This window comes from Mesoplodon bidens (assembly GCF_964165515.1).
Source record: "Mesoplodon bidens genome assembly, chromosome: 1".
NCBI classification, from domain to species: domain Eukaryota; kingdom Metazoa; phylum Chordata; class Mammalia; order Artiodactyla; family Ziphiidae; genus Mesoplodon; species Mesoplodon bidens.
In genome coordinates, this window is record NC_138176.1 from 34,946,423 (window position 1) to 34,970,928 (window position 24,506).

Consider the following 24,506-nt stretch of genomic DNA (forward strand, 5'->3'; position numbering starts at 1 on the left):
GGGGAACCGCCTTATGCAAGTTTCGTAGTGAGTGCCAGGCCCCGCGTGCTGTGCTGCAGTGACTCTGTCGAGATTGCAGCAGTAGCTACACAGAGCTCGGTGCTGGCTGCATTCACACTCCCTGCATTAAGTCTTCGACCCTGCAGGGCAGGCATTTTCACCCCTCTTACGTGTGCTTTGGAGGAAACTGAGGTGTTAAGTGATTTACGCAAGGGGACACAGCTAGCAAGTGTTTGGCCAGAGTTTGGACTTAAGGTCCCTCCAACTTCAAAGCCAGTACTTTTCCCCTTGCGATGCTACAGATGAGCGCCACTTGGAAGCTCCGAGCCAGAATCCCAGAGTGATCCCCTGGGCCACTCTACCCATCCTTGTTCCGTCCCCAGCCCCTTCCCCACCTCCCAAACTCTAGCCTGGAATCTAGCCTCAGTCAGCCGAGGTGAGGAAAGCCACCCAGTTGATCCCAGCTTCTATTCCTGTGTGAAGATGAAGGTAGAAATCATCTGAACCACGCACCAGGCAGACCCGAGACCAGCCCGTGATTCCCCAACCAGACAATGTCACCAAGGCTACCAAATATCATATAGAGGAACCAGGAGGCATGGAGGAAAAATGAGCATCCCATTTTGGCATTGAACTTCCAGGGCTGAAAGACTCTCAAGCCACAGTTATCTCCCATGAAGGTTCAGTTTTATCTCGATCTAAATTTTAACTAATTCTAACTAAATGCTGACTTCACATCCTGTTACAGAGCAGAGCCAGGTGCTAAGGTACAGTGCTAAGCACTTCACATGTATTAATTCAGCACCCCTACTCTTATTAAGGAGATCACTGGGACAGAGAAGTGTTCCCTAAGGTCATGCAGCTGTCAGTGACAGAGTCAGGGTTTGATCCCGGCTCGGAGCTCAGGCCCTTCAGCTCCAGGCTGCTTGCCTGGCATGTACGTTACTGAACTGCTCGCTGTGGGTCCCAGGGGCTACACCAAATGGGCAGAAAGAGCCTGGGTTGGTCCCTTTGGGGGAGTTAATTGGCAAAGCTGCCCTTGTCAGGTCTTAAACAGAAAAATGACACCTACCTCTGTGACCCCCAGTTCTTGCCCAAGGACGAATTGTACATGCCTCCGCTGGTGATCAAGGTCATCGACCACAGGCAGTTTGGGCGCAAGCCCGTTGTGGGCCAGTGCACCATTGACCGCCTGGACCGCTTTCGCTGCGACCCTTATGCAGGAAAGGAGGACATCGTGCCACAGCTAAAAGGTAAATGCAAGTCTCTAAATAGCATCTTGGGACTTTTCATGTTCAGTTGATTTCATCTTTGCAAACTCTCAAAGTAAGTACTCACTGTCCAGATTTTGCAGATGAGGAAACAGCTTGATTTACAGCACGCTATGTAACTTTCCCAAGGTAATATAGTTAGTAAGTGGCAGTGCTACCCTTGAATCCTGGCCTTGTTTGAGGGGGCCCAATGCTCAAGCTATTACTTTCTGAATTGTCCTGCTGCTGGATGAACATTCTTTTTTTGTATCATCCAGCAGAGAAGGCAAGACAGTGGGTGATTGCAGTTTGCTGTGTTAAGTTTTTTTTAAAAAAAATAAATTTATTTATTTATTTATTTTTGGCTGCGTTGGGTCTTCATTGCTGCGCATGGGCTTTCCGTAGTTGCAGCGAGCGGGGGCTACTCTTCGTTGCAGTGCGTGGGCTTCTCATTGCAGTGGCTTCTCTTGTTGCAGAGCACGGGCTCTAGGCGTGTGCGGGCTTCAGTAGTTGTGGCACGTGAGCTCAGTAGTTGTGGCGTGTGGGCTCTAGAGCGCAGGCTCAGTAGTTGTGTGCACGGGCTTAGTTGCTCTGCGGCATGTGGGATCTTCCTGGACCAGGGATCGAACCTGTGTCCTGCATTGGCAGGCTGATCCTTAACCACTGTGCCACCAGGGAAGTCCTGTGATAAATATTTTGATGGGGAAATACAGGGGCCCCTCCGTAAGCACTGAAGGAGTGGGGGATTTTTAGTTTAAATTGCTTTCCATCTATTGTCCTGCCTCATTAATGCATCACAGCATTGTTGTGATATAATTTGAAAAATATGATTTCATTGTTATCTATCGAAGAAAAAATAACACCTGCTTGAGTTTAAATTCCTGGCCTTGGGTCACGTAATTAATAAGTGATAGAGCAGGGTATAATACTTACTTTTGGGTTCTATACTAAATAATAACTAATGAAGAACATTTTGCTCTTGTTTATTCAAGAATTACTTGTTTTTTAATTTACCGTGTGCCAGAGACTGTTAGGGGCTGGGGACTGGGTCCCATCCGTGAACAAGATCCCAGAGCCCCTAGGCTCGTAAGATTAAGCCCAGTGGAGAATTGACACCCATTCATCTGATCGTTGGTAGCCTCCAAACTGAAACAGATGTCTTCTATTTGAGAGCTGTTCTGCTAACCAGTTCTATTTAATCTTCCATAAGGTTTGGTATTGATTTTATAGAGCCTCTGAAGCTCATCTGCTATGTGGGTCTGAGCATCCTGTATCCCTGATTCAGAGAAGAGAGAAAAAAATTCACAGTCACACTTGAGCAAAACCCTACATGTGTTTATCCATACATTTCCCATGTAAAGCATTTTTGTGCTGAGTTGATGGTGCCTAAAACAGCAACATTTTTATAACATCAAGGATTAATGTAACTGCAGGCATTCTTTTATCTGGGGTTACTTAATGGAGAGAAACTGTTTTCCTAGTGTTTGTCCTATTGCTTTCATGAGAGAAAGTTCTTTGACACAAATATGTGAAATCATGAGGAAGGTACAAATGCTGCAGATTTTCTCTGGCCCCAGAATCGCTTGTGTAGACCTACTTGTGTCTATGGGTCACGGTTAGGCAGAGGTCTCCTGGTTCGTGATTCTTTGTAGTTAGTGTGAAGTGAGGTCAAGGCTTCAGAGAGCCCCTGAAGAGGAAAATCCTTAAGGTGTATGGGGAGCACTGTGTTCCCAAGGCCAGAATCTGTTATTTTAGATCAATCTGATAGTTTCTTAAAACCAAACTGAGGTAAGAGTTGAAGAATGTACTTGGTTGGCCTAATGTTGGAAGCACACAGAATAACTTTCCTCCTGTCCCCGAGGCTTTGTTTACATGAGGATTGTAAAGTGGAGAAATGATAATATAGGAAGGAACTTGCATGCAGTTGTGTTCCGGCATGCCTGCCCACCTGGCTGTCCCGTTCTGTGTTGCTGCAGTTGTCGGGAGTTGGAGGGGAGCTATCTTGGAAGCCTAGAGACTTCTGATAGATCTGGGGGTGCCACCTGGCAACAGCATAGCAACTGGCGTATCATAGATGCTCAGTAAATGTCAGTCTCCTCTGCTTCCCAGGTGTTCCCTTGATCATTTCTCTGACATTTACTAAGGGCCTACTTTGCTCTGGGCTCTGGTGTGATGGTTAAAACATAAGCTTTGGGGTCAGACCTAGATTACTTACTTTCACTTGTGATTAATTGTTTAACTGGAAGCAAATGACTTGCTTTCTCTTAGCCTCAGTTTGTTTGTTTTTTAACCTCTATAATGGGTATAATGCCACATATGCACATATTCTACAGGATTTTTGAGGGGTTAAAGGAGATCATGTATGTAAACAGGTTAGCCCACTGCCTGGCACATGGTAGGTGCCTAAAAAATGTGTTTTCCCTCCTCTATGTCCCATACATCAAATGCTGGGTTAAACACAAAGTTCTTTTCGCTTGGCAGAGTTTGTTCTGTCTGAGTTCTGCCCTCCTGTTGAACGGCTGGTTGCCTGATGCCTTCTTCCATAAAGGGTAGCTGTACCTCTCATCCCACCCTGCCCCAGGCTGAGGCTTCAGCACCCCCTTCAGCTGAACCAAACCTGGTGAGCCCAGGGGCTGCTCCTGAGCCCTTGCTCTAACCTCAACATCCGGAGCCACAAATATTCTGGGAATTATTTAAAGCCAGGATGTGTGCCTTTTCCCTCTATGTATACTGTGAGAGCCAAGCTGAATGAGCCACTGCAACTTCAGCCCTGAAATGTGCAACTATTCACCCTGCTTTGCTTTTCTGTGTCTTAGAACAGATTCCATGAAAAGGAAGCTCCTTTGGTGTAGCTCCTCCCAGCCCCCATTGCCCCGACCTCACTCCTACATCCTCTAAAGACATGGGTTGACACAATTCTTTTTTCAGCATTTCCTGTGTACAGGATTGGGCTAATTGTCTAAGATAAAAGAAAAAAATGGGCCATAAAATCCCTTTAAAAATGTCTAAAACTGTATCATATTTTGGGAAAAGCAATGAATTGGGTTATTTTTCTACATTCAGACGTGGTCTTCTCCATTTAGTAAGTCTCATCCAGGAGCAAGCTCTACCTTCCACTGTGTGGCTGTTGAACTTGAACTTGGAGTAGAATGTTCACCACTATATTTTTGTAAGTATCTTAGATTATGAAATTGTCTTGCAGCCTCCTTTTTGTCTACCCCACCCTGCCGGGACGTCGTTATTGAAATAGAAGACACCAAACCATTACTGGCATCAAAGGTAGGCTTCAGAACTGATCATTGGATGATGTCAGTTTTATCTTCCAGGCATCTAAGCATTAGGTGAATTCAGTCAAACAACCATTCAGTGCAACTAAAATAAAATAACAAACCAGCTTATCACGGTAAAAAACCTGAATCGTACACTCATCAGTAGCTACGGTGACATTGTGTGGACTCATGTCCTCTACCCTCAGTCACCCAGGATACTTAAAATATACTCAGACCCGTGCTCCCCTCTCCATGAGGGAGAGGGATCTAGACAACAGTAAATTTTAAAATCTCTCCAAGTGGTTCTAATGTGCAGGCAGGTCTGAGGACCTTTAGTGTGGACAGTCTGAGTGATATCATTTGCAAGAAAGAGAAATTTCAGGAGCAAATACACAGCACAACATTCAGAAAAGGGGTACATGTAGCACGCCAGTTTTTTTCCCCTACATGAAACAGAAGTGTCATGGATCTTTAATGACCCTATTTGTCAGTGTATGGGATATCGCCGACTTTTATATTCACTGTGGTTTTCCAAATCAAGAAATTGGTGTAAATGCTCACTCAGGACCCTATGTTAAAACCATTCCAGCCAGTTCGACAAGAAGGAGAGGGAGAAAAAAAGTTCCCAGCCCAGAAAAAAGAAAACATCAAATATCTCCCCGTTTCTGTTGGCATTCACGACGGACTTTCACAGCATGTTTTAATGTGCAAACTGGCCGAAAAGTGCACATGATTGCACTTTAATGTGTTATGTCCATAAACAGTGCCTTTAAAGAAATCCACTTTCTTCCCACTGCATTAAACTCACTAACAATTGGACCATACTAAATGTGAGCTCTACAGTCAGCACTGCGTAGCAGTGTGTTTGATTCTGTTCCCTGAGAATCCTCCACAGTCAGAAATGACAATATCAAATATGCAAAACCACTGTGTTCACTTTATAAACAACCCCAAATATTCCCAATAAAACAGTAGTAGCCTAGGACGAAGCTAAGTATAATATACTTAAGATCTTTTATGTACATTTTCACAAAAACTCTGGAAAAAGCCAGTTTAAGATCCTGCTCTGTAATCAGCCTCCAGCTTTCCTGCCTCCCCTTGTCAATCAGCTCTTCTCTGGGCCTTCTGTATACTCAGTAGCCCCAGGTATGGAGGCTCAAGAAGAAGGATAAAGCCAGTCTATGCCCCAATCTCATTCATTTCCTTTTTTTTTTTTTTTTTTGCGGTACGTGGGCCTCTCACTGTTGTGGCCTCTCCCGTTGCGGAGCACAGGCTCCACACGCGCAGGCTCAGCGGCCATGGCTCACGGGCCCAGCCGCTCCGCGGCATGTGGGATCCTCCCGGACCGGGGCACGAACCCGTGTGCCCTGCATCAGCAGGCGGACTCTCAACCACTGCGCCACCAGGGAAGCCCTCATTCATTTCTTAACAATAGTTAACAGATGAGGCTACTGTAGCGACACATTGTGAAAGTTGAGTTTACATCATATTTTAAGTTGCAACTTAGCAGGACTGAGGAAGGTAGTATCAGTCATTCTCATGTACTATAAATAACTTTCACTCAGCTGCTCTCCTAACGCCTACTGGAGGTATACTGTGTTGATAAGAAAGGCTATTTGGAATCGCCTCTAAAAATCTGATACTACCTATTCATTGGGGAGTATAGCACTCATCTATGCAAAGTCAAATGAGCAAAGTTGAGCTTTGGAAGAGCCAATGACAAGCTTGCTGATGTCCTGGATTACATATACATGTAATACACGTGCATGCATGTAATATAATGCACACATGTAATATATATGCATGCATGTGATATGCATGTGTTACATGTACATGTGATGTGTGTGTAATGAATACCTATTGCCACTAACTCAATTCAAGCCTTTTATTGGTAAATTAGGGAATGGGTCAGCACTGTGCTTTTGATGGGAGCTGTAGAATGTGGCTTCAGGTGACAGTTTCGGGCTCACAGAAACTCACACCATTACCCTGTGGTGACCCTGGGAGCTCTTAACAGATGCGCTCAGCACCAACACAAGTAAAGCAGGAAATAAGCACTAGGGACAAATTGCTAAGTGCTAGCCAGATAACACAGACTTTCCTACATGGCCATTTCAACAATTACCTTCCAATTCCAGTGCTTAAGCAGTATGTCAACAGCACTCAGCAAAATGGCTTCTCCAACGACAGTGCATGTATGTATGATAAGAAAATGCATGAAGCTGCCTGGGGCTGCGGGGACCTCGGTCTAAAGACTTGAACTCTCCTTTCAGATTCTTTCTAGATTTTGGAGTGAAAGACGATCTTTAAACAAATGTGATTATTTTAAGCTTCAGGGGAGAATCTTCTATGCCATTTGGATATAATGAAGCAAGTTACTCTAGCTGCTTCAGCTACTTTGCCACGTGAACTAATGAGCAAGCGGACATAAATAAATTCTCCCATATTAATCCTAGATTTTAACATCAGCAATCTGTTCTGAATAACGCTTTTTTAAATCATGAACTATTCATTTCTTTGAAATGATTTCAAATAGCTGAGAATAGATGTGAATAAACAGACTCTAAAAATATGAATTCAGGACCATTGAGAATGTGAAAACACTTGTGGCATAAAGTCCCTCTCTCCAAAATCTCAATTCAGCTGTGATGATTTAACTTTTAATCTCGCTTTGACATGAATCTAATAGAAAGAACTGTTATATCTATCTGTCTCTCTGCCTCTCTTGGCATTTCTGTGTGCTGAACAAAAGTCGATGCGGAAAAAGCCGAGGGGCACTTGCAGAGGAAGCCCCGTGGCCGCCCAGCACTCCCTGCAGGAAGTGCCTGTAGTGAGGAGTCGCTGCCCCCTCACAGTGGAAATGAACTTGAAGTTAGGAGGTAGCAATTCTTCAAACTGCCCCTAAGGGTGAGCTTGGCTGATGTTCCAGCAGGTACCAAGAGAAAAGTCAAGCCCCAGCATCCTAGCTGTCCATTCTCTCATCTCCTGGTGGATTCTCCATGCAGAAACTCAAATGGGAGGATTTGGCCAATGAGAGACTTGACATCCATTTATGGATGCATATGTATTTGGTGCTTTATCGTCAGCATGGGGAAAAATCAAGGAAAGATACTTACATGATGGTGCTGCAGTCATGTTGGACATAAATATCTTGGGACAGGACTTTTTGAAGGAATAAGAATTAGGCCAAGTTGGGGATATACTTTAGAAGCTAAATGGAATAAAAGGTTTGGGGCAGGAAGATGAGCAACTGTGTTCATCCCCACCTCCACCCCACCGCACTTCCTTTGTGATCACTATGCTGGTGGACAGATTGTCTAACTCTATTAAAACATGGGACATGGGTGGCTACCTCCAAGCCTTTTATTTTAACACTGTTTGTTAACTCTTTTGCATATTTCAGAGAAGAAGCCAATAAGGTGTGTTTAATTATGAGATCATCCTGAATAAATAATCCATCAAAATGTTGATAATATAAGGCATGGATGAACAATAACGTCTCCTTTTCTCTTTCTCATTGAACCTCATGCTCATGGGGTCTCCATCTCTGTGTGACCTGTACATGGTTTGTCCTCTTCCTGCCCATATATATGTGATTGGCAGCTAACAGAAAAGGTAACTGTTCTACACATTTTGCTAGACTTAAGATTCATGTATTTTCTGCCTGTAGCTTGATACATACATACATATATAATTTTTTAAATCCAGGGTTGGGTTACTGATCCATAAAGGGGAAATAACTGTAGGTGTATGTATAAACATATATATACCATATACAAATAAGAAATAGCTTTTCTTGAGTGTTCCTTCTTCCTTCCCCCCAGATGGAAGAAGAGGCTATGTTGCTGGTGACACACTATTTTGGGCAAGCTCACTCTTCCTAGGTAGATTAAGCCACGGGTGGGTCTGATGGGATCTATTCTTATTATAAATCTGAGTGGAATTTACAGTAGCCTTCGATACACTACAGCCTTCTACAGTTTGAGAATGTTGCACAAGTGATTCTAAATGCTGTCCCTTCTGCACAATCCAAGAACCATCAGATTCTGAACTCTGGCTGCACGTTACCTGGGGAACTTTTGAAAGCATCCTGTTTGCCAGGTCTCACCCCAGGCTGATTGAATTAGAATCTCCAAGAAGAGGTTGGGAGCCACTGGTCTAAACAAACCATGATGCCTCCCTACTCTTGCTTCACATTTTATAATTTTCAATTCTCCTAATGATGTTATTTGATGTCCAAAACAACTCTATGAGAGACTTCCCTGGTGGTCCACTGGTTAAGACTCTGTGCTCCCAATGCAGGGGGCATGGGTTCAATCCCTGGTTGGGGATCTTGGGGAACTAAGATCATCCCGCATGCTACACAGCGTGGCCAAAGAACAAAACAAAACAATCCTATGAGATGGATGGGGACAGGTAGTGTTATCCTATTCAGTGGATGAAGAAAATGATGCTCAGAGATGCTAAACAATGTACCTGATGTGGTGTGGCTTGTAACATAAGGGTATGGCTTCTAACGTAAAGGATGGAACTTGAATTAGAACCAGTTTTACCCACTCTTAGCTTAGTGAGCTTTGTTTTGCAGTGCATTGCTGGCTAAAAGGGCTAAGGAAATGAAACAGTGGAAAACACATACTGGAGGATGAAATAGTAAACACATACTGAAGGTTTTCTTTTAATTTATCTGCATATGTAAATATCAAGTCAACAGGATAAAAGAGTAAAAACAGACAAATGAATAGATTGTATCCATAGAATGTAAGAAAATCATCTAGTGTAGCTGTGGCCATTAAAGCCAAACACACTTCATTGGCCAAGGATCATCATTTCACCTCCAGCTTCTGGGTAGAAGAATCCTGAATACTTTGGTGCATGTAAACAAGAGTCATATAATCTCGCCTCTTTTAGGTTCAGAAGTACCTGTTTCTCTTGTCTATCACATATGAGTTTTCTTGCAATGATTGGAAATCCAGGGCATCACTAAAGATTTTTCCATTTTCATGTGTCTTTCTTTAGGAGGAAGAAATTATTGACTGGTGGAGTAAATATTATGCTTCCACAGGGGAACATGAAAAATGTGGACAATATATTCAGAAAGGCTATCCCAAACTCCAGGTACCTGGGCCTATGCTACTGTGGGTAGGGGGTTGACATGCGTTAAAACTGGCCACAGGCAGAGCTGAGTGAAAGACTGAAAGGTCCAATGGTGGGTGCTGAGGCTGAGGGGCCAGGAGCACCTCTGGCCTCCTGGGGAGCCCCCTTGTGATGGATTTTGGCTTTGGCAAGATTCCCGGGGCTTGAGGACAGCTGTTGATTTATAGTTATGTGACTGCCACTTTCGGGCTTTGGGGACATATGGCCGAGGGTTGGGAATGGGTTGGCACTGCACTAATTAGGCCAACAATTGTCCAGTTTGACCAAGGGAGACCTTCAAAGTCATGGTGCTCTTGCAAAAAAGCATGAAATGTCAACATGCTTTATTCTGTCCTCTAAACGAGCATCAGTTTTACTAGCTGAGAAGTTGATTCTTTTACATGTATGCAGTGTACAATCACAACTGTGTGTCCAGGAGGAAGACAAGTTATTGGACTAGGCCGGTCTGGCTATGGATGATCTTCCTGTTAATGGTTTGGGTTTTCCAGTTCTTTATTCATTTTTTCAGAATGTGGAAAAATCTACTTTCTTTCATGTGATTGTCATAACATCTCAATGCAGCTTGAGAAACACCAGCACGTAAAGAACCGCTTATGTAGAGAAATAAACTAGTCTGGCAGATCAACCCCACAGTCCCTCCTCCATCCCTCCCTCTTTCCTTCCTTCCTTCCCCCTCCTCTCTTCTAGCTTTTTATCGAGGTATACTTTACATACAATAAAGTAATCCATTCAGTGAGTTGTGATAATTGTATTTACACTTACATAAACCACTACCAAAACAAGGCAAAGAACATTTCCATCACCCCAGAAAACTCCTTTGTACCCCTTTCCATTCAATTTCTCACAACCTTCCAACCCTCTTAGAGACAACTGATCTGATTTCATCATCGTAGATCGGTTTTGCCTTTTTTTATACTTCAAATAAGTGGACTCATACAATACGTATTTGTGTGTGTGTGGCTTCTTTAGCCCAACACAGTAGTTTTGAGATCCATCATATTGTCTGGTGCATCAGTAGTTTGCCCCTTTTAATTGCTGAGTCATATTCCCTTGTATGGATATACCACAACTTGTTTATCCATTCTCCTGATGATGAAGCTGCTATGGACATTCTAATACCATGTGGACATGTTTTCATGTCTCTTGGATGAATACCTAGGAATACAACTTCTGCATCAGAGAGTAGCTGGATACTTAACTTCATAAGAAATTGCCAGACACTTTTCCAAAGTGGTCATATCATTTTGCACTCCAGCCAGCAATGTGAGAGTTCTGGTGCTCCATCCACATCTCATGCCCATTTGGTATTGTCAGTCTTTTTGATTTTAGATTCCACCTGTATTTTAATGAGAAATTAAGAATCTGTTGATGGTTTGCAGATATATGACTGTGAACTAGAGGATGTAATGGAATTTGAGGGCCTGACAGACTTCTCAGATACTTTCAAGCTGTATCGAGGCAAATCAGATGAGAATGAAGATCCTTCTGTGGTAGGAGAGTTTAAGGTGAGTAAAATGTGTGTGTCTGTCCTGTTTAAAATCCATCTTTATTTTCTTTATAGACCTAGGATAAAGGACAACCAATCTCTGGGTCAGGGACGTATCCTCTGACATCTGAAGGATGCTAGAAAATGCTAACAAGGAAGAGGACAGTGGGGTCCGAGGCAGAATACTCAAAGCCATTCTCCGTATCCTTCTCCCTGCTGATGCCAACCAGCCTTGAATCGTGTAGAGTCAGCCTCTCTAAGCTCTAGTTCTCACCCTCACACGCACACACGTCCCCCGCCCCCTCCCAGGCTTTCAGCAGGACCAGTGCAGCACTTTCCCAATCCATTGTCCTTGCCACCCTCCTCATCCACACTCTAGTCCATCTTCCGCGCAACCAAATCTGATCGTGTTTCTCTACCACTTAAAGACATCACCTGAGTTTCCACCGGGTCAAGTCTCAACTCCTTCCAAGAGTTGGGCTGGCCTTTCACAAGCTTCTTGTCTCTCCTGCCACTGCATCCTCTCCAAGCCCCAAACACACTCTGTCTTCTCACAGCTTGGAGCTTTGGGACAAGTTCTTCTTCATTCCCTGGATGCCCTTCCTTCCCTCTCTGTGGTCCGACAAACGCCTACTCATTCGTTTAAGCGCCAGCTCCGATGTCACATTCTTTGTGAAGTGTTCCCTGGTTGCTCCTGGCAGGGTGACTCACTCCTGCCCCAGGCTCCCCAGGTCCCTGCTGCTACTAAAGTACCTTTCACACTGTAAGTATCTGCTTTCACAACTGCCCCTCCCTCCAGCCACAGTTGGCAAATCCGTGGCAGATGTGCTGTTACTTCCTAATCCTTTCCAGTAGCAGACATTGCTAATCAGACCATTTTACCCTACATGTGGTTTCAAAATCCTTCTCATTATAGCTTTCCACCAAGCCATCAAAGATAGCATGAGAGTCAAACCTATTTAGCACCCCTGTGCCAGACTGGATTCCTTGAGTTCATTTTTTGGCCCCCAGTACCTGGCACGTGGTAGGTGCTTACATCATGCTGCTTTACTGAGTGAAAGTAGCTGGAACGAAGACCCACGTGTTCTGAATCCAACTTTAGTGCTTTCTCTTGTACGTAAGCTGGTTTCAAGATAAAATATAAGGCCTCTCAAGCTGGCCTGATGGCTCACTCATTCAGAAACTGCTTATTGTGTCCCTGCTTCATGCCCAGCCCTGTGTTAGGTCCTGGAGATAGAGTGATAAACAAGAAATATTTCCCTCCCTCAGGAAGCTCACAGTCTAGTGAAGAATACAGACAATAAATAGACAGTGACGACGCAGAGGTCAGTGCTGCAATAGGGGTGAGTGCGGGGTTAGAAGAGAGTGTTAGGAAACCTATCCAACCCAGGAGCAATCAGGGAGGTTTCCTGGAAGAAGTGACACTTTTCAGCTGAGACCTGAGGGATGAACGGGAGTTTGCCTGGGAGTGGATGGAAGGGGGTTTACAGGGGTAATGCAGAAAAAAAGGGAAATCACCCTTTATACTTTATTGGGTTTAAAAAATAATCATTTTTATTCCTATCTTCAAAAAATGTGCAGAATTTCACTTCTCACCACCTCCTTTGCCATCATACTGGTCCAGGCCACCTCCATGTCTTGCCTAGGTTTTTGCCAGGCCTCCCTACCACTGCCCTGCCCTTTCTTCTCCCCTGTGATCTATTAAGTAATTACTTTATCATCACTCACTTTCCCCACTGGAAACATGCAAAGCACACCATAGCTCTTTCTTTCACAAAAGGTAGCCCTTCATCCCCCAATCCCACAGCCCCTGTGGCTGCCCCCAGTGTCCTGGGGGAAAGGACACTGCTCCAAGCCCTCTGCCCTGATCGTCCAAGGTCCTGCGAGTACATCTGTGTGTCTCTCTCCTAGGGTTCCTTCAGAATCTACCCCCTGTCGGATGACCCCAGCGTGCCGTCCCCTCCCCGGCAGTTTCGGGAACTACCTGACAGTGTCCCACAGGAATGCACGGTTAGGATTTACATTGTTCGAGGCTTAGAGCTCCAGCCCCAGGACAACAATGGCCTGGTAAGAGTTTGGGCGTGGAGCCTTCTCCTATAGCAACATAATTACAGTCATCAGCCACAGTAATTGTCATGTTCTTTCTTTCTGGGCTCTGTTATCTCACAAGGGGAAAGATACTCTATCAAAACAATCTATTCAGGAGGATTGTCCCAGTGGGGATTTATCTCAGAGCTTGAAGGGGCTTTGGAGCCTCTGGTTCACCCTTCTCATTTTACAGACGTGACCTCGGAGGAGAAGAATTGCTTTGTCACTGCTCCCCGCCACTGCCTCTCCTCCAAAGGTGCGCTGGCTGCATGGCGCCAAGAGGGAGCATTGCCCGGACCTGGTCTGAGGCTATCCCTTCTCATCAGGGTGGGAGCGGGTGTGGAGTCACACCTGAGTCTGTCCCAGAAACTGCCTTGAACTCGCACCCCATGGTGACATAACCTGCTGTCTGTTTTGTCCCCACAGTGTGACCCATATATAAAAATAACACTGGGCAAAAAAGTAATGGAAGATCGAGACCACTACATCCCCAACACTCTCAACCCGGTGTTCGGCAGGTAACGGGCATTTCCTAACGCTTTTCTGTGGTGCTTTTCTTCTTGGCCTCTGTGCTAAGGGTGCAATGGGTGCTAGGCTCTGCTCTAGGCCCGGAAGCTGTGAAACTATGTCTGTGAACTATTCAAATATCCAAGTCGGTGGGGCAGGTAATAAATACGTAAATGCACAAATACAAGAAATTTGTGGAAGTGAAAAGTACCGTGAAGAAAACTAAACCAAGTCTGAGAGATTTGCTGTGAGACCTGGAGGGGTGGGGGGCGGGTAATGAGGCCCAGGAGTCCGGAGGGTTTGTGGCTTCTAGACAAGAAGGGTAGGCAGTGACTTACGTGTAGTGACAGGTGGTTCTCACTCCCCAATCCTGCTGAGCTCTCTTTTCTGGGATGCTATGACTCCACCACTTTGAGCAGTGTATGTGTTACTGACTCTGTTACCAAAACTGAGAAGGCAGCAGAAAGTGATGGGGTCAGATGTCCTGCTCCCTGTCTTCTGTTCCCGAAGATTTTATTTATGGCTGTGTTGGGTCTTCGTTGCTACGTGTGGGCTTTCTCTAGTTGCGGCGAGTGGGGACTACTCTTCGTTGTGGTGGGCGGGCTTCTCATTGCAGTGGCTTCTCATTGTGGAACACGGGCTCTAGGCACGTGGGCTTCAGTAGTTGTGGCTCACGGGCTCTAGAGTGCAGGCCCCATAGTTGTGGTGCGCGGACTTCAGTAGTTGTGGCACGTGGGCTCAGTAGTTGTGGCTCACAGGCTCTAGGACGCAGCCTCAGTAGTTGTGGCACGCAGGCTCAGTAGTTGTGGCTCGCGGGCTCTAGGGCGCAGGCTCAGTAGTTGTGGCTCGCAGGCTCTAGAGCGCAGGCTCCGTAGTTGTGCGTGGGCTCAGTAGTTGTGGCTCGCGGGCTCAGTAGTTGTGGCTCGCGGGCTCTAGGGCGCCGGCTCAGTAGTTGTGGCTCACGGGCTTAGTTGCTCCACGGCATGTGGGATCTTCCTGGACCAAGGCTCGAACCCGTGTCCCCTGCACTGGCAGGCGGATTCTTAACCACTGCGCCACCAGGGAAGTCCCCCAAAGATTCTTGGAATAGCATTACCGTCTTCATCATTGCCACTTTACATCTGTTCTGGACTGTTACACTGATCTCATCAGAACCTTCTGAAGGGTAAGGTGCACCCAAGTGACCTCTAAAGAGGACCGGCTTTTTTCAGCTATAAACTACTTCCACATTTAATAATAGCTACTATTTGCTGAGCTTTTACTGTGGATGTGCACTATGCTGAGCCCTTCATAGAAAACATCTCAAAAATCTCACAACTCTGAGGGGCTACCCTCACCTGACAACAGAGGAAACGGAGGCACGGAGGGAGTCAGCGCCACCTCACTCCACTGCTGAGCGGCAGAGCCGGGACTCACGCCCAGGCCACCTGAATGCAGCGTCTGCAAGGCTGCCACCATCTGATTTTCACCTCAGTGTCAAACCCGGCAGCTGACAGGGCAGGGAGAAACGGCCCCGCTTTACAGGGGACAGAAACAGGGCCCCAGAGCTGTGTCCACAGAGCTGGTGCACCGGGCAGCCAAGACTTAGGTAGAAATTCCTGACCAAGCCCCAGGCTTTTCCAACACCCCTGGTAATGTTTCATATTCCGGGCCAAGCCATCACCTGTCGAAAAATGTTCTTTGCACAAAACATTTGTAAAAAGTGTTATTTTCTCCCAGAGCCCTGCCGAGAAGAACACTTTGTTCTTATTTGACGTGTGCCTGTATTTTAATTTCTGGCCTTATTATCCTGCCCATCCGCTTCTTCTCTACTCGCGTTTGTTGGTGGGTGCCCCTATGCAATCCTTCCCTCTCTTGTGTGTACGTGCGTGTGCACCCGCGCACATGCACACCCTCTGTGCTGTACACCCCGGGGCCGCGTGCCAGAGCCAGGCAGTGGAAGTAATCCTCTAGCAGGGCAATATGATTGTTTTCCTTTTCTTCCCCTGATCCAGCCCTGAGGTCTAGACAGGAAAAGGCACGCAGGGCAGGAAGGAGGGCTCCGTGCGAGGGAGACAGGGAAGCAGGGAAAGCCAGCTTTTACGGGAGAAAGGCGGCCCCGTCTGAATCGCTCATCTCGGAGCCAAGCACAAGCTTAATTAAGTGGCAGGAAATGTCTAGCTTGGAGCCACCCCGGAAGGAGAAGGAAGTGATGCCGTCAGGCTCCACACGGCCAATCGCCATCTGGTGAACGTGCAGACATCACCCCGCCCAGCAGGGTGGAGCCAGGGAGACGCGGCTCTGCAACCCCTCCCACGGCTGCGGTCCCTGGCCTCAGTCTTCTCCAGGGTGATGTTCTTCTCAGCGGAGACCCTCAGGGATTCCATGAAAGGAATTCAGGAAGGAGCAGCCTTTCCTACGTGCTCGGCCACTGTTCAGCATTGTTAGCCCATAACATTCAATGGGATGTCTGTCTGCCAGAAGATGTTAATTGTGTTCTAAAGAAAGACGTATTCCTTCATCAAACCAAGATGCTTGGGTTAAAAAGATAACTGCAGGACTTCTCAGAACTTTCAGTTTGCCCAGAGGAACACCAGAAGTGGTTCTCAAACTTATTTGAGCAAAGAATTCTTTTTCTTAAGGGACACATATTACCTGTCCCTTGGAATCCAGTAATGGAATTTGGGGGCTCGTGTGGATATGGTGCTTCAGGTGTGGCCATGACTCCAGCACCTTCTATCCTGGGCCGCCTTCCTCCTGCAGGCCCCCGCCTGGCTGCAGCAGTCTGGAGAAGTCACTGAGATGGATCTAGGAGACACCCTAGAAGCTTGTCTCCAGAGCCCCACTGACACATACCCTTCTGCTCAAGAGATTAATACTCCTGGCTCTTTGGGCAAGAACCAGTCCACACACCAGAGTGACGGGAGGGGGAGTGGAGGCATGGTGAGAGAGAAGAGATGCAAAAGGCCTCTCACAGTTTTCTGTCCACAAAGTTTATTGAGCACCTACTATGGGACTCACCCCTCTGTGTGCAGATACAGAACCGAACCCCACCCATCTGGAGCTTATGCTGTACAGTTATCACCATCTCAGAACTGGCGCCATATTGCTCACCTCCCACAGAAATTACTGTTTGATCATTTATCGTTCTCTCAGAAGTGTTTGCATTTTAATACAGATACTATAGGAAAGCCTTCACAAATCAGTGGCAGAGCCAGAGGGCCTGGGAGGAGGGAGGGAGCCTTCTTGGCAGCCTTCCACTTCCCCCCTCCAGACCCTCATGCTCCTGTGGGGTGAGTCCCGGGTGTTCCATGGGGGTGGTGGTCTCTGTTGAGGCAGAGAAGGGAACATAGTAGGGGCACAGATATGGGGGCTATAAATCAGGGTGCTTGTGCCTTACTAATCTCCCAGCTGGGTAGAGACGCCTGGGTGCCCAGATAATAGGCATATATGCTAATAATATTATAATTATTAATAATTATTATATAACTTATAATTATTATTATTACTATTATAGCTATTGGGTTTTGAGTAATGCACTCACACCAAATGCTTTCTAAACATTTCTTCCCTTGACCCTTGTAACAACATGGGATGGTAGGGATTATTATCACCATTTTACAGATGAGAAAACTGAGCACAGAGAGGTTAAGTAGCTGGCCTAGGGTCCCGCAGCTAGTAAGCAGCAAAGCTGGGATTCTCGTTAGGCATTTAAAGCCCCGGATCTTCTCCTGAGCAAGTGTACAATCTGTTGCTTTCATTACTAATGTGCACTACTTAATCAAGCACCCCGCCCGCCGCCACCCACCTGGTTATCCCGGCCATGATGTCCTCCTCCTGCAGCCCCGGCCCCAGCCCGGGGAGTCTTTGTGCAGAGCCCTGGTTTGTGTGAGACGCCCGGGGGGGATCATGGCGATTCTAACCTCACATTTGTTTATTCAGAATGTATGAACTGAGCTGCTACTTACCTCAAGAAAAAGACCTGAAAATTTCTGTCTATGATTACGACACCTTTACCCGTGATGAAAAAGTAGGAGAAACGATTATTGACCTGGAAAACCGATTCCTTTCCCGGTTTGGGTCCCACTGCGGCATTCCTGAGCAGTACTGCGTGTAAGTGTTTGTTGACAGTTTGCTCCATCTAACATTAGTACCTGGGGAAGCTTTGGCGCTCCACCTCAGGGCCTGTCTTAACTGAGCTCCTGCTCGTTTGAGTCAGGTAGATACTGTTGTTGATAATAGAATCATCTTAGAATCAGGACCATAGCACTGCCCATTCACATTGGCGTCTGTGTACAATGCTGGCCCCTGGAGCAGTGCAGTGCTCTGTGGGGATGGCGCAGGTAGCAGCCCCTGGAGAACCGGTCTCCGCTTTCCCATTCTTTGAGCCCCTTCCCTCCTTGATGCCCAGGACCAAGAGCTGGCAATGTTTGATGGCAGGAATTCCCTGCCTCTCCCTCCAAACTGATCAATTCTGTGATGCCCCTCATTCCCTGAGTGCTAAACAGTGCCTTTCTGTAGTATTGAATGAGATATAGCTTGTGATTTCTAATTTATAAGTTTGCCTATTGTGATTACAGCGATCTCAGTCAAACTCATTTTTTACAGAGGAGGAAACTGAGAGGCGGGGCGAAGTACCAATTGGCTGAGGCCAAAATGATTGTGGATTTTAGGTCTCTAAATCCTAAACAGATTTCTAGGCAAAAGCCAACGTGTAGAGCACATTCCCTGCTCCCCCGTTAACATGAGAGCACCTATAAGTATGCGTGTGTCTGAATCCAAGAAGAACTTGTGTGCCCTGCGGTAACTCCGGGTGTGGGATATTATTCACAGTTCTGGAGTAAACACCTGGCGAGATCAATTGAAACCAACACAGTTGCTTCAAAATGTAGCCAGATTCAAAGGCTTCCCACCACCTGTCCTTTCTGAAGATGGAAGTAGAATCAGATATGGAGGACAAGACTACAGCCTAGATGAATTTGGTAAGCACATTGCCATGGATGGCAAGCTGGTTACAAGGTACAGCAACCCATTTATGCTGCCTGGTTTGTGTTGGGGAGGGGGGTGGACAGAGCAGCACCCTAACACCATAGGGAATTCCGTACACGTGACTGTCTAACAAAAGCCCCATTATAGTAGAGTTCTGCTGTCATGCCAGGTGTCAAAGTGGCCACGTTTTCTTGTCTGTCTTATGTTTCACTTGACCGTTTTAGGTCATAGCCATTTGAGCTTTGAACACAGAGTTCTAATAATTAACTTATTTCCATGTAATGCATAATTAGCTCAAAAGTGCTCAGATGGTAGTGGAAGAATTTCTCCTCCAATTTTATTCCATCATTGTCCCAGCCCTTCTCTGAGAAGGCTCAGGGATGCTGGGGGCTGGTTTGAAGAATCTGCTAAGTTCACATCTGGCTCACATCCGAGCTTGGGGTCTTGCTGTTTCCTAAGCAGTAATTTATAATGCAATCTGTCCTGACACATAAACAGCTAACTGCATTATGACAGAGACGGAAATAAGCTTAATAGAGCATAAGCGCTGTGGCATGATTCAGTGTTTCGTAGGGAGGAGGGCTTCCTGGAGGTGGCAGTGGGCTGTGGCTTTGAGGGCACATGGGATAGGCAGAGAAAGCTGAGCCAAGGGCACACGGGACTGAAACTGCTTCCTGATCCTCAACTGTTTTTTCTTGACATTGTAAGAAACTATACTTGCCTGGCTCTCTTAAGAGGACTTGGTCAATATCAGGGATGATAAGATGTTTAACAAATGTTGATGCTGCTGTTAACAGGAGAACTTGCAAAAGGGACTGGGAATAAACTGGCAAACAGCATGGCCCCATGGAGAAGATTACCCCCAACAATTAAACAGTACCCCCAAAAAGCTGTATCAGTCAGGATTGTTCCAGTTACTTTTGTCACATAACAAATCACCCCAAAAGTTAGCCACTGAGAACAACCATATTGTTTTATCTTTTTAAAATTTTTATTGGAGTATAGTTGATTTACAGTGTTGTGTTAGTTTCTGCTGTACGGCAAAGTGAATCAGTTATACATATATCTACTCTTTTTTAGATTCTTTTCCCATATAACAACCATTTTGTTTTGCTTATAGTTTTGTGGGTTAGCTGTTCAGGAAGGGCTCACCTGGGCAGTTCTCACTTGAGTTGCTCACGCAGTTGACTGCTGTCAGATGTTGGCCAGGGCTGCAGTCATCCAAAGGCTCGACTGAGCTGGATGTCCAGGATGGCTCACGCACATGGCTGGCATTTGCTGCTGGCTCTTGGATGGGAGCTTACGTGGAACTGATGACCAGAGCACCTATCCAGGTCTTTCCCGTAGGGTGATCTCTGGGCACCCAGACTCCTTACACGGCTGGCAGCTTCCGCCAGAGCAAGCACCCCAAGAAGACCAGTGTGGCCTTTCATGGTTAGCTCGGAAGTCACACAGCATCCTTTCTTTAGTGGTCAAATATGTCTGCAGATTCAAAGGGAGAGGACATAGACCCCGCCTCCCAATGGGAGGAGTGACAGAGAATTTGGGGACTATGTTTTTTAAATGCCACAGTGATGCTACCTAGCTACTGTAATAGTTAAACGTACAAATTTCGGTGGCTTAACACAATAGACGTTTATTTCTCATAAATTCAAAACAGGTACTCCTATAGGTGGGTGGCCCTCTTCCAAACACTTCATGGACTAGGCTCTTCCATCTTATAGCTCTGCCCTTCTTCAGCTCAGGTGTCTAAGGTCACTGTTTTCTTCTGCATCCAGAAGAGAAAGTGCACACAGAGGATCCTACATGAGAGGGTTTTATGGGCTAGGTCTTGAAGTGACACACATGTCACTTCCACCTGCATTATACTCTAGCCTACCTTGTTTGCACGGCCACACTTAACTGCAAGGGAGTCTGGGAGACGGAGTGAGCCCCTGACACCAACGTAAATAGGGGTTGCTCTCACACATTCTGGAGCGTTCAGGTCTCTTCACTATTGGCAGCCCACAAGTCAGAAATGAGCCTGGTTGGGGCAGGGCTCTTGGTCAGGAGCTTTTTTTTTTTTTTTTAATTTATTTATTTATTTTTGGCCCTGTTGGGTCTTTGATGCTGTGTGCAGGCTTTCTCTAGTTGCTGTGAGGGGGGACTGCTCTTCCTGTGGTGTGCGTGGGCTTCTCATTGCAGTGGCTTCTCTTGTTGTGGAGCATGGGCTTCAGGCGCCCAGGCTTCAGCAGTCGTGGCACGTGGGCTCAGTAGTTGTGGCGCACGGGCTTAGTTGCTCCATGGCAGGTGGGATCTTCCCAGACCAGGGCTTGAACCCATGTCCCCTGCATTGGCAGGCGGATTCTTAACCACTGCGCCACCAGGGAAGCCCAGTCAGTAGCTATTTCTATCAACAACTCTTTCATAAGCTGGTCTGCACACTGGCACTGCCTGACCATTTTTGCAGAGTCTGGGGTGAAGTACTGCAAATCCCTCAAGGCGATCTGGCTGAACTGTTCCCGGATGCCCATCCCTGTTTCACTGTCCTTCTTTATTGCAGAAGCCAACAAAACCCTGCACCAACACCTCGGGGCCCCTGAGGAGCGCCTTGCCCTTCACATCCTTAGGACTCAGGGACTGGTCCCTGAACACGTGGAAACAAGGACTTTGCATAGCACCTTTCAGCCTAACATCTCCCAGGTAAAGGGCTCTCTAACTGTGAACCCCTCATCCACACTCCAAAGGCACTGGTGATAGCTGACACAGACTTGCCTCTTTTATCTTTTTTGGATACTTTTAGATATACACGAAATAGAAATGAAACTCAGGTTAGCTTCATCCCCAAGGGGAGTTTATTTTAAGAATTTTCAGGTAACTCACTAAATCCAGACAGGAGAGTGACAGTGACTCAGAACAACCTTGGACCAGGATCTCTCCCTGTCTCTTGTCTGTTTCTCTCTGAATCTACTTTACCCTGCACTTATCCTTCCTGTGATCACCCTCCTATGTGTCAGAATATTGTGGACGTTTTCTGAGTTTTTTATGTTATAATGTAGCCCCATCTACTTCCACATGTGGAAAGGATTGGTTGCCCCAACTTGGCCCATTTGTCCACCACTGGACCACTCAGCTCTAGCCAGGAGGACAGGGATACAGTACACAGGATGGCTCATCACAGGGACCATGCTGATAGTGATGGGGGAAGGTCAATTCCCAGAAGCTGGGGAGCAGTTCCCAGAGAAGCAAGGAGAGACATGGAAAATGACAAAATAGTCCATGTAGAAGCTTGTTAGAATGAAGATTTCCAGGCCATGCCTGCAGAGATTCAGATTCGATAAGTCTGGGGTGGGGCAGGGAATCTGAATTTGTAACAAGTATCTGGAGAGGTTCTGATGCAGATGGTTAAGAAGTCACGCTTTAAGAAATATTTTATCTAATGGATGCAAATATTGTTGACACTGATAGCCGAACCGTGGTCTCTTAAAAAGTGACCACAAGTAGCCTGGGCTTACTAGATGATTTTGTCACTCACTCTTATTTTGTTCCATATTTTGATTTCTTCCTTCTCTAATTATTCTTCTTTCCCCATAAAGAGCCCATTTCTCCTTCTCTCTCTCCTCCTCCTCCTCAATTGAATAAAGTCTTAAGACATTACAAAGCGAGGAAGATTGCTCCCTGGGCTACCAATACTTCCATCACCTCTGCCTACTGCAGTGGACAGACTCTGGCTAGGTCTTAGGAGACACCTGGATGCCTAACTTCTGCAGTGTGCTTGATGTATAATAGACCCTTGAGCCCTGGAGATTAGTGGGAAGAGAGTCAGGATCACAGTAAAATATATCCCTTTTCAAGAGCTTCAGTTAATTCATTTTGATCACAGTGCATTAGGAAACCAGCCTAGTGGTTTCCTTGGCAACCTTCTTAAAGACCAGTCTGTTTTTGTCATGAAGGCAGAGTCTACAGAACATCCAAAGACATCCAAAAGAAATTTGGGGAATTTAAATTGGTTTGTATCATTGATACAGTGTGTTAGTGGCATTCCTAGCCTGTCTGGAAGAATACTCCAGTCAGATATATGGGCCTGGTCTGTAGCCGTCAAAGACTTGAGTGGGGCCTCACCAAGATGGCACCACAGGTGTCAGTCCAGGCTCTCACTCTCCCCCTTCCTGCAAGCTCCCTCTCAGGAGGTAGACACTAGCAAGACACTGCAGGGAGTCCTCAATTTGGGGGGAACAGTAACGTTCTTGTCATTGTTTGAGTCTGTCCTTTGAAAGTGCCATGCTGTTTTTCTTTTACAAAATTAAATACAGTTTTAAATTATTTTTATTTTCTCTCTTAAGGTAAGTGGAGAAACCCTTGGGTGTCACAAAACTGGGACTGATACCAAGTAGGCAATGTGAAGATGGATAGAGTGACAGCGGGAAAACTGTTCTGAGAGTGAAGGGCCCAACTTTTAGTCATTGTAAGAGAGAGAGAGTGTGTGTGTGTGTGTGGGGGGGTTGTGTTAGCATTGGGAAGCCCCTCATTTTATTAACCGGGGAAGACTCAGACTGATACAGGTAGGTACATGCAGCCATCAGAGACTCCTGGGAGAGAATGGGAGGCGGATGGCCTAAGTGACACTGAAGGTATAAGATTCATCTTGGTTTGTTCTTTTACTCCATTTTTTTTTTTTTGCCTTCCATATGGACTAATAAATTAGGAGGCCTGAAGAACTAGTTTCACCTAAGACGTATGAAAGAAAATTGTAGTCTCTACCACCCATAATGTAACTTTTCTCTTCATTTTTGAATGGCTTAGGGAAAACTTCAGATGTGGGTGGATGTTTTCCCCAGGAGTTTGGGGCCACCAGGCCCTCCTTTCAATATCACACCCCGGAAAGCCAAGAGGTAAGTAATCTTGAGACCCTGCTGTATCTTACTGGGGTCTTGGTTCAGGACCAGAAAAAAAAGCACCCTCAAAATGTGCTCCTTTCAGATACTACCTGCGTGTGATCATCTGGAACACCAAGGACGTTATCCTGGATGAGAAAAGCATCACAGGAGAGGAAATGAGCGACATCTATGTTAAAGGGTAAGACAGACGGGCATGCAAGAGCATGCCAAACTCGGCAAACAAAGCAGACTCTCTCCCTCATGACTGTTCATTATTGAAAGTGTCCACTAGGATCCTTGATTATTTGAAGCTATTATATTTCATTAATGCAATCTGCTTAGGAAGCTCTAGGGAGACAAAGGGAGAGAGAACAGAAAGAAAAGAGAAACCTGTATACATGTTGTTTATGAACAGAGGCATCTGATGCCTATAAGAACTGATAAGTGTTTCTTTTCTAAGAAAGTGGGTTTTGTTCAGTTTATTAAGCAGATTTGTTATGAGACTTTTTAGTCATGCAGTTCATTTTTACTTTTTGAATACCTTGAGTAACTAGCCTTAGAAACAGAAGTAGAGCTTCCAAAGTTTCTTTTTTTATATATTTTATTACCAGAAGTTAATGTCCATGGAAAAGAGGAAACATTAGCATAATTTTTTTTTAACCACAAAACCTTATTATGCTTTATTTCTTGTATTAACCCTTGATCAAAACAAAGAGCATAATATTGAAACAGAACTCGGTAAAGATATGCCTTTGGCACCAAAACGTTAAATTATTATAAAATCCTGAAAAAGTATTTGTTTCCTATCTTGATCAGTCTGCAGATAAAATTATACTTGTCATTTAATGCTTTTTTTTCTAAAAAGAGAATGCACTTTCCAAAAATTAAGCCAGTAAATTAGCTGTGCTTCTCTATCTCTGACACTTTC

The 24,506-nt window shown here is 45.7% G+C and overlaps 1 protein-coding gene across 2 annotated transcripts in view; it reads left to right on the top strand.

The window, feature by feature from the left end:
* MYOF (myoferlin) overlaps positions 1-24,506 on the top strand; it is a 157,946-nt gene that overhangs the window by 119,159 nt on the left and 14,281 nt on the right. The window contains exons 37-48 of one of the 2 annotated variants that reach the window (XM_081249981.1): positions 1,088-1,253; positions 4,453-4,529; positions 8,123-8,134; positions 9,536-9,634; positions 11,053-11,178; positions 13,071-13,226; positions 13,674-13,765; positions 17,676-17,846; positions 18,567-18,715; positions 21,265-21,404; positions 23,505-23,593; positions 23,682-23,777. In XM_081249981.1, coding sequence (XP_081106107.1) covers positions 1,088-1,253; positions 4,453-4,529; positions 8,123-8,134; positions 9,536-9,634; positions 11,053-11,178; positions 13,071-13,226; positions 13,674-13,765; positions 17,676-17,846; positions 18,567-18,715; positions 21,265-21,404; positions 23,505-23,593; positions 23,682-23,777 — 1,373 coding nt within the window. The remainder of the gene's footprint in view (positions 1-1,087; positions 1,254-4,452; positions 4,530-8,122; positions 8,135-9,535; positions 9,635-11,052; positions 11,179-13,070; positions 13,227-13,673; positions 13,766-17,675; positions 17,847-18,566; positions 18,716-21,264; positions 21,405-23,504; positions 23,594-23,681; positions 23,778-24,506) is intronic. The other variant, XM_081249982.1, reaches the window with a different exon arrangement.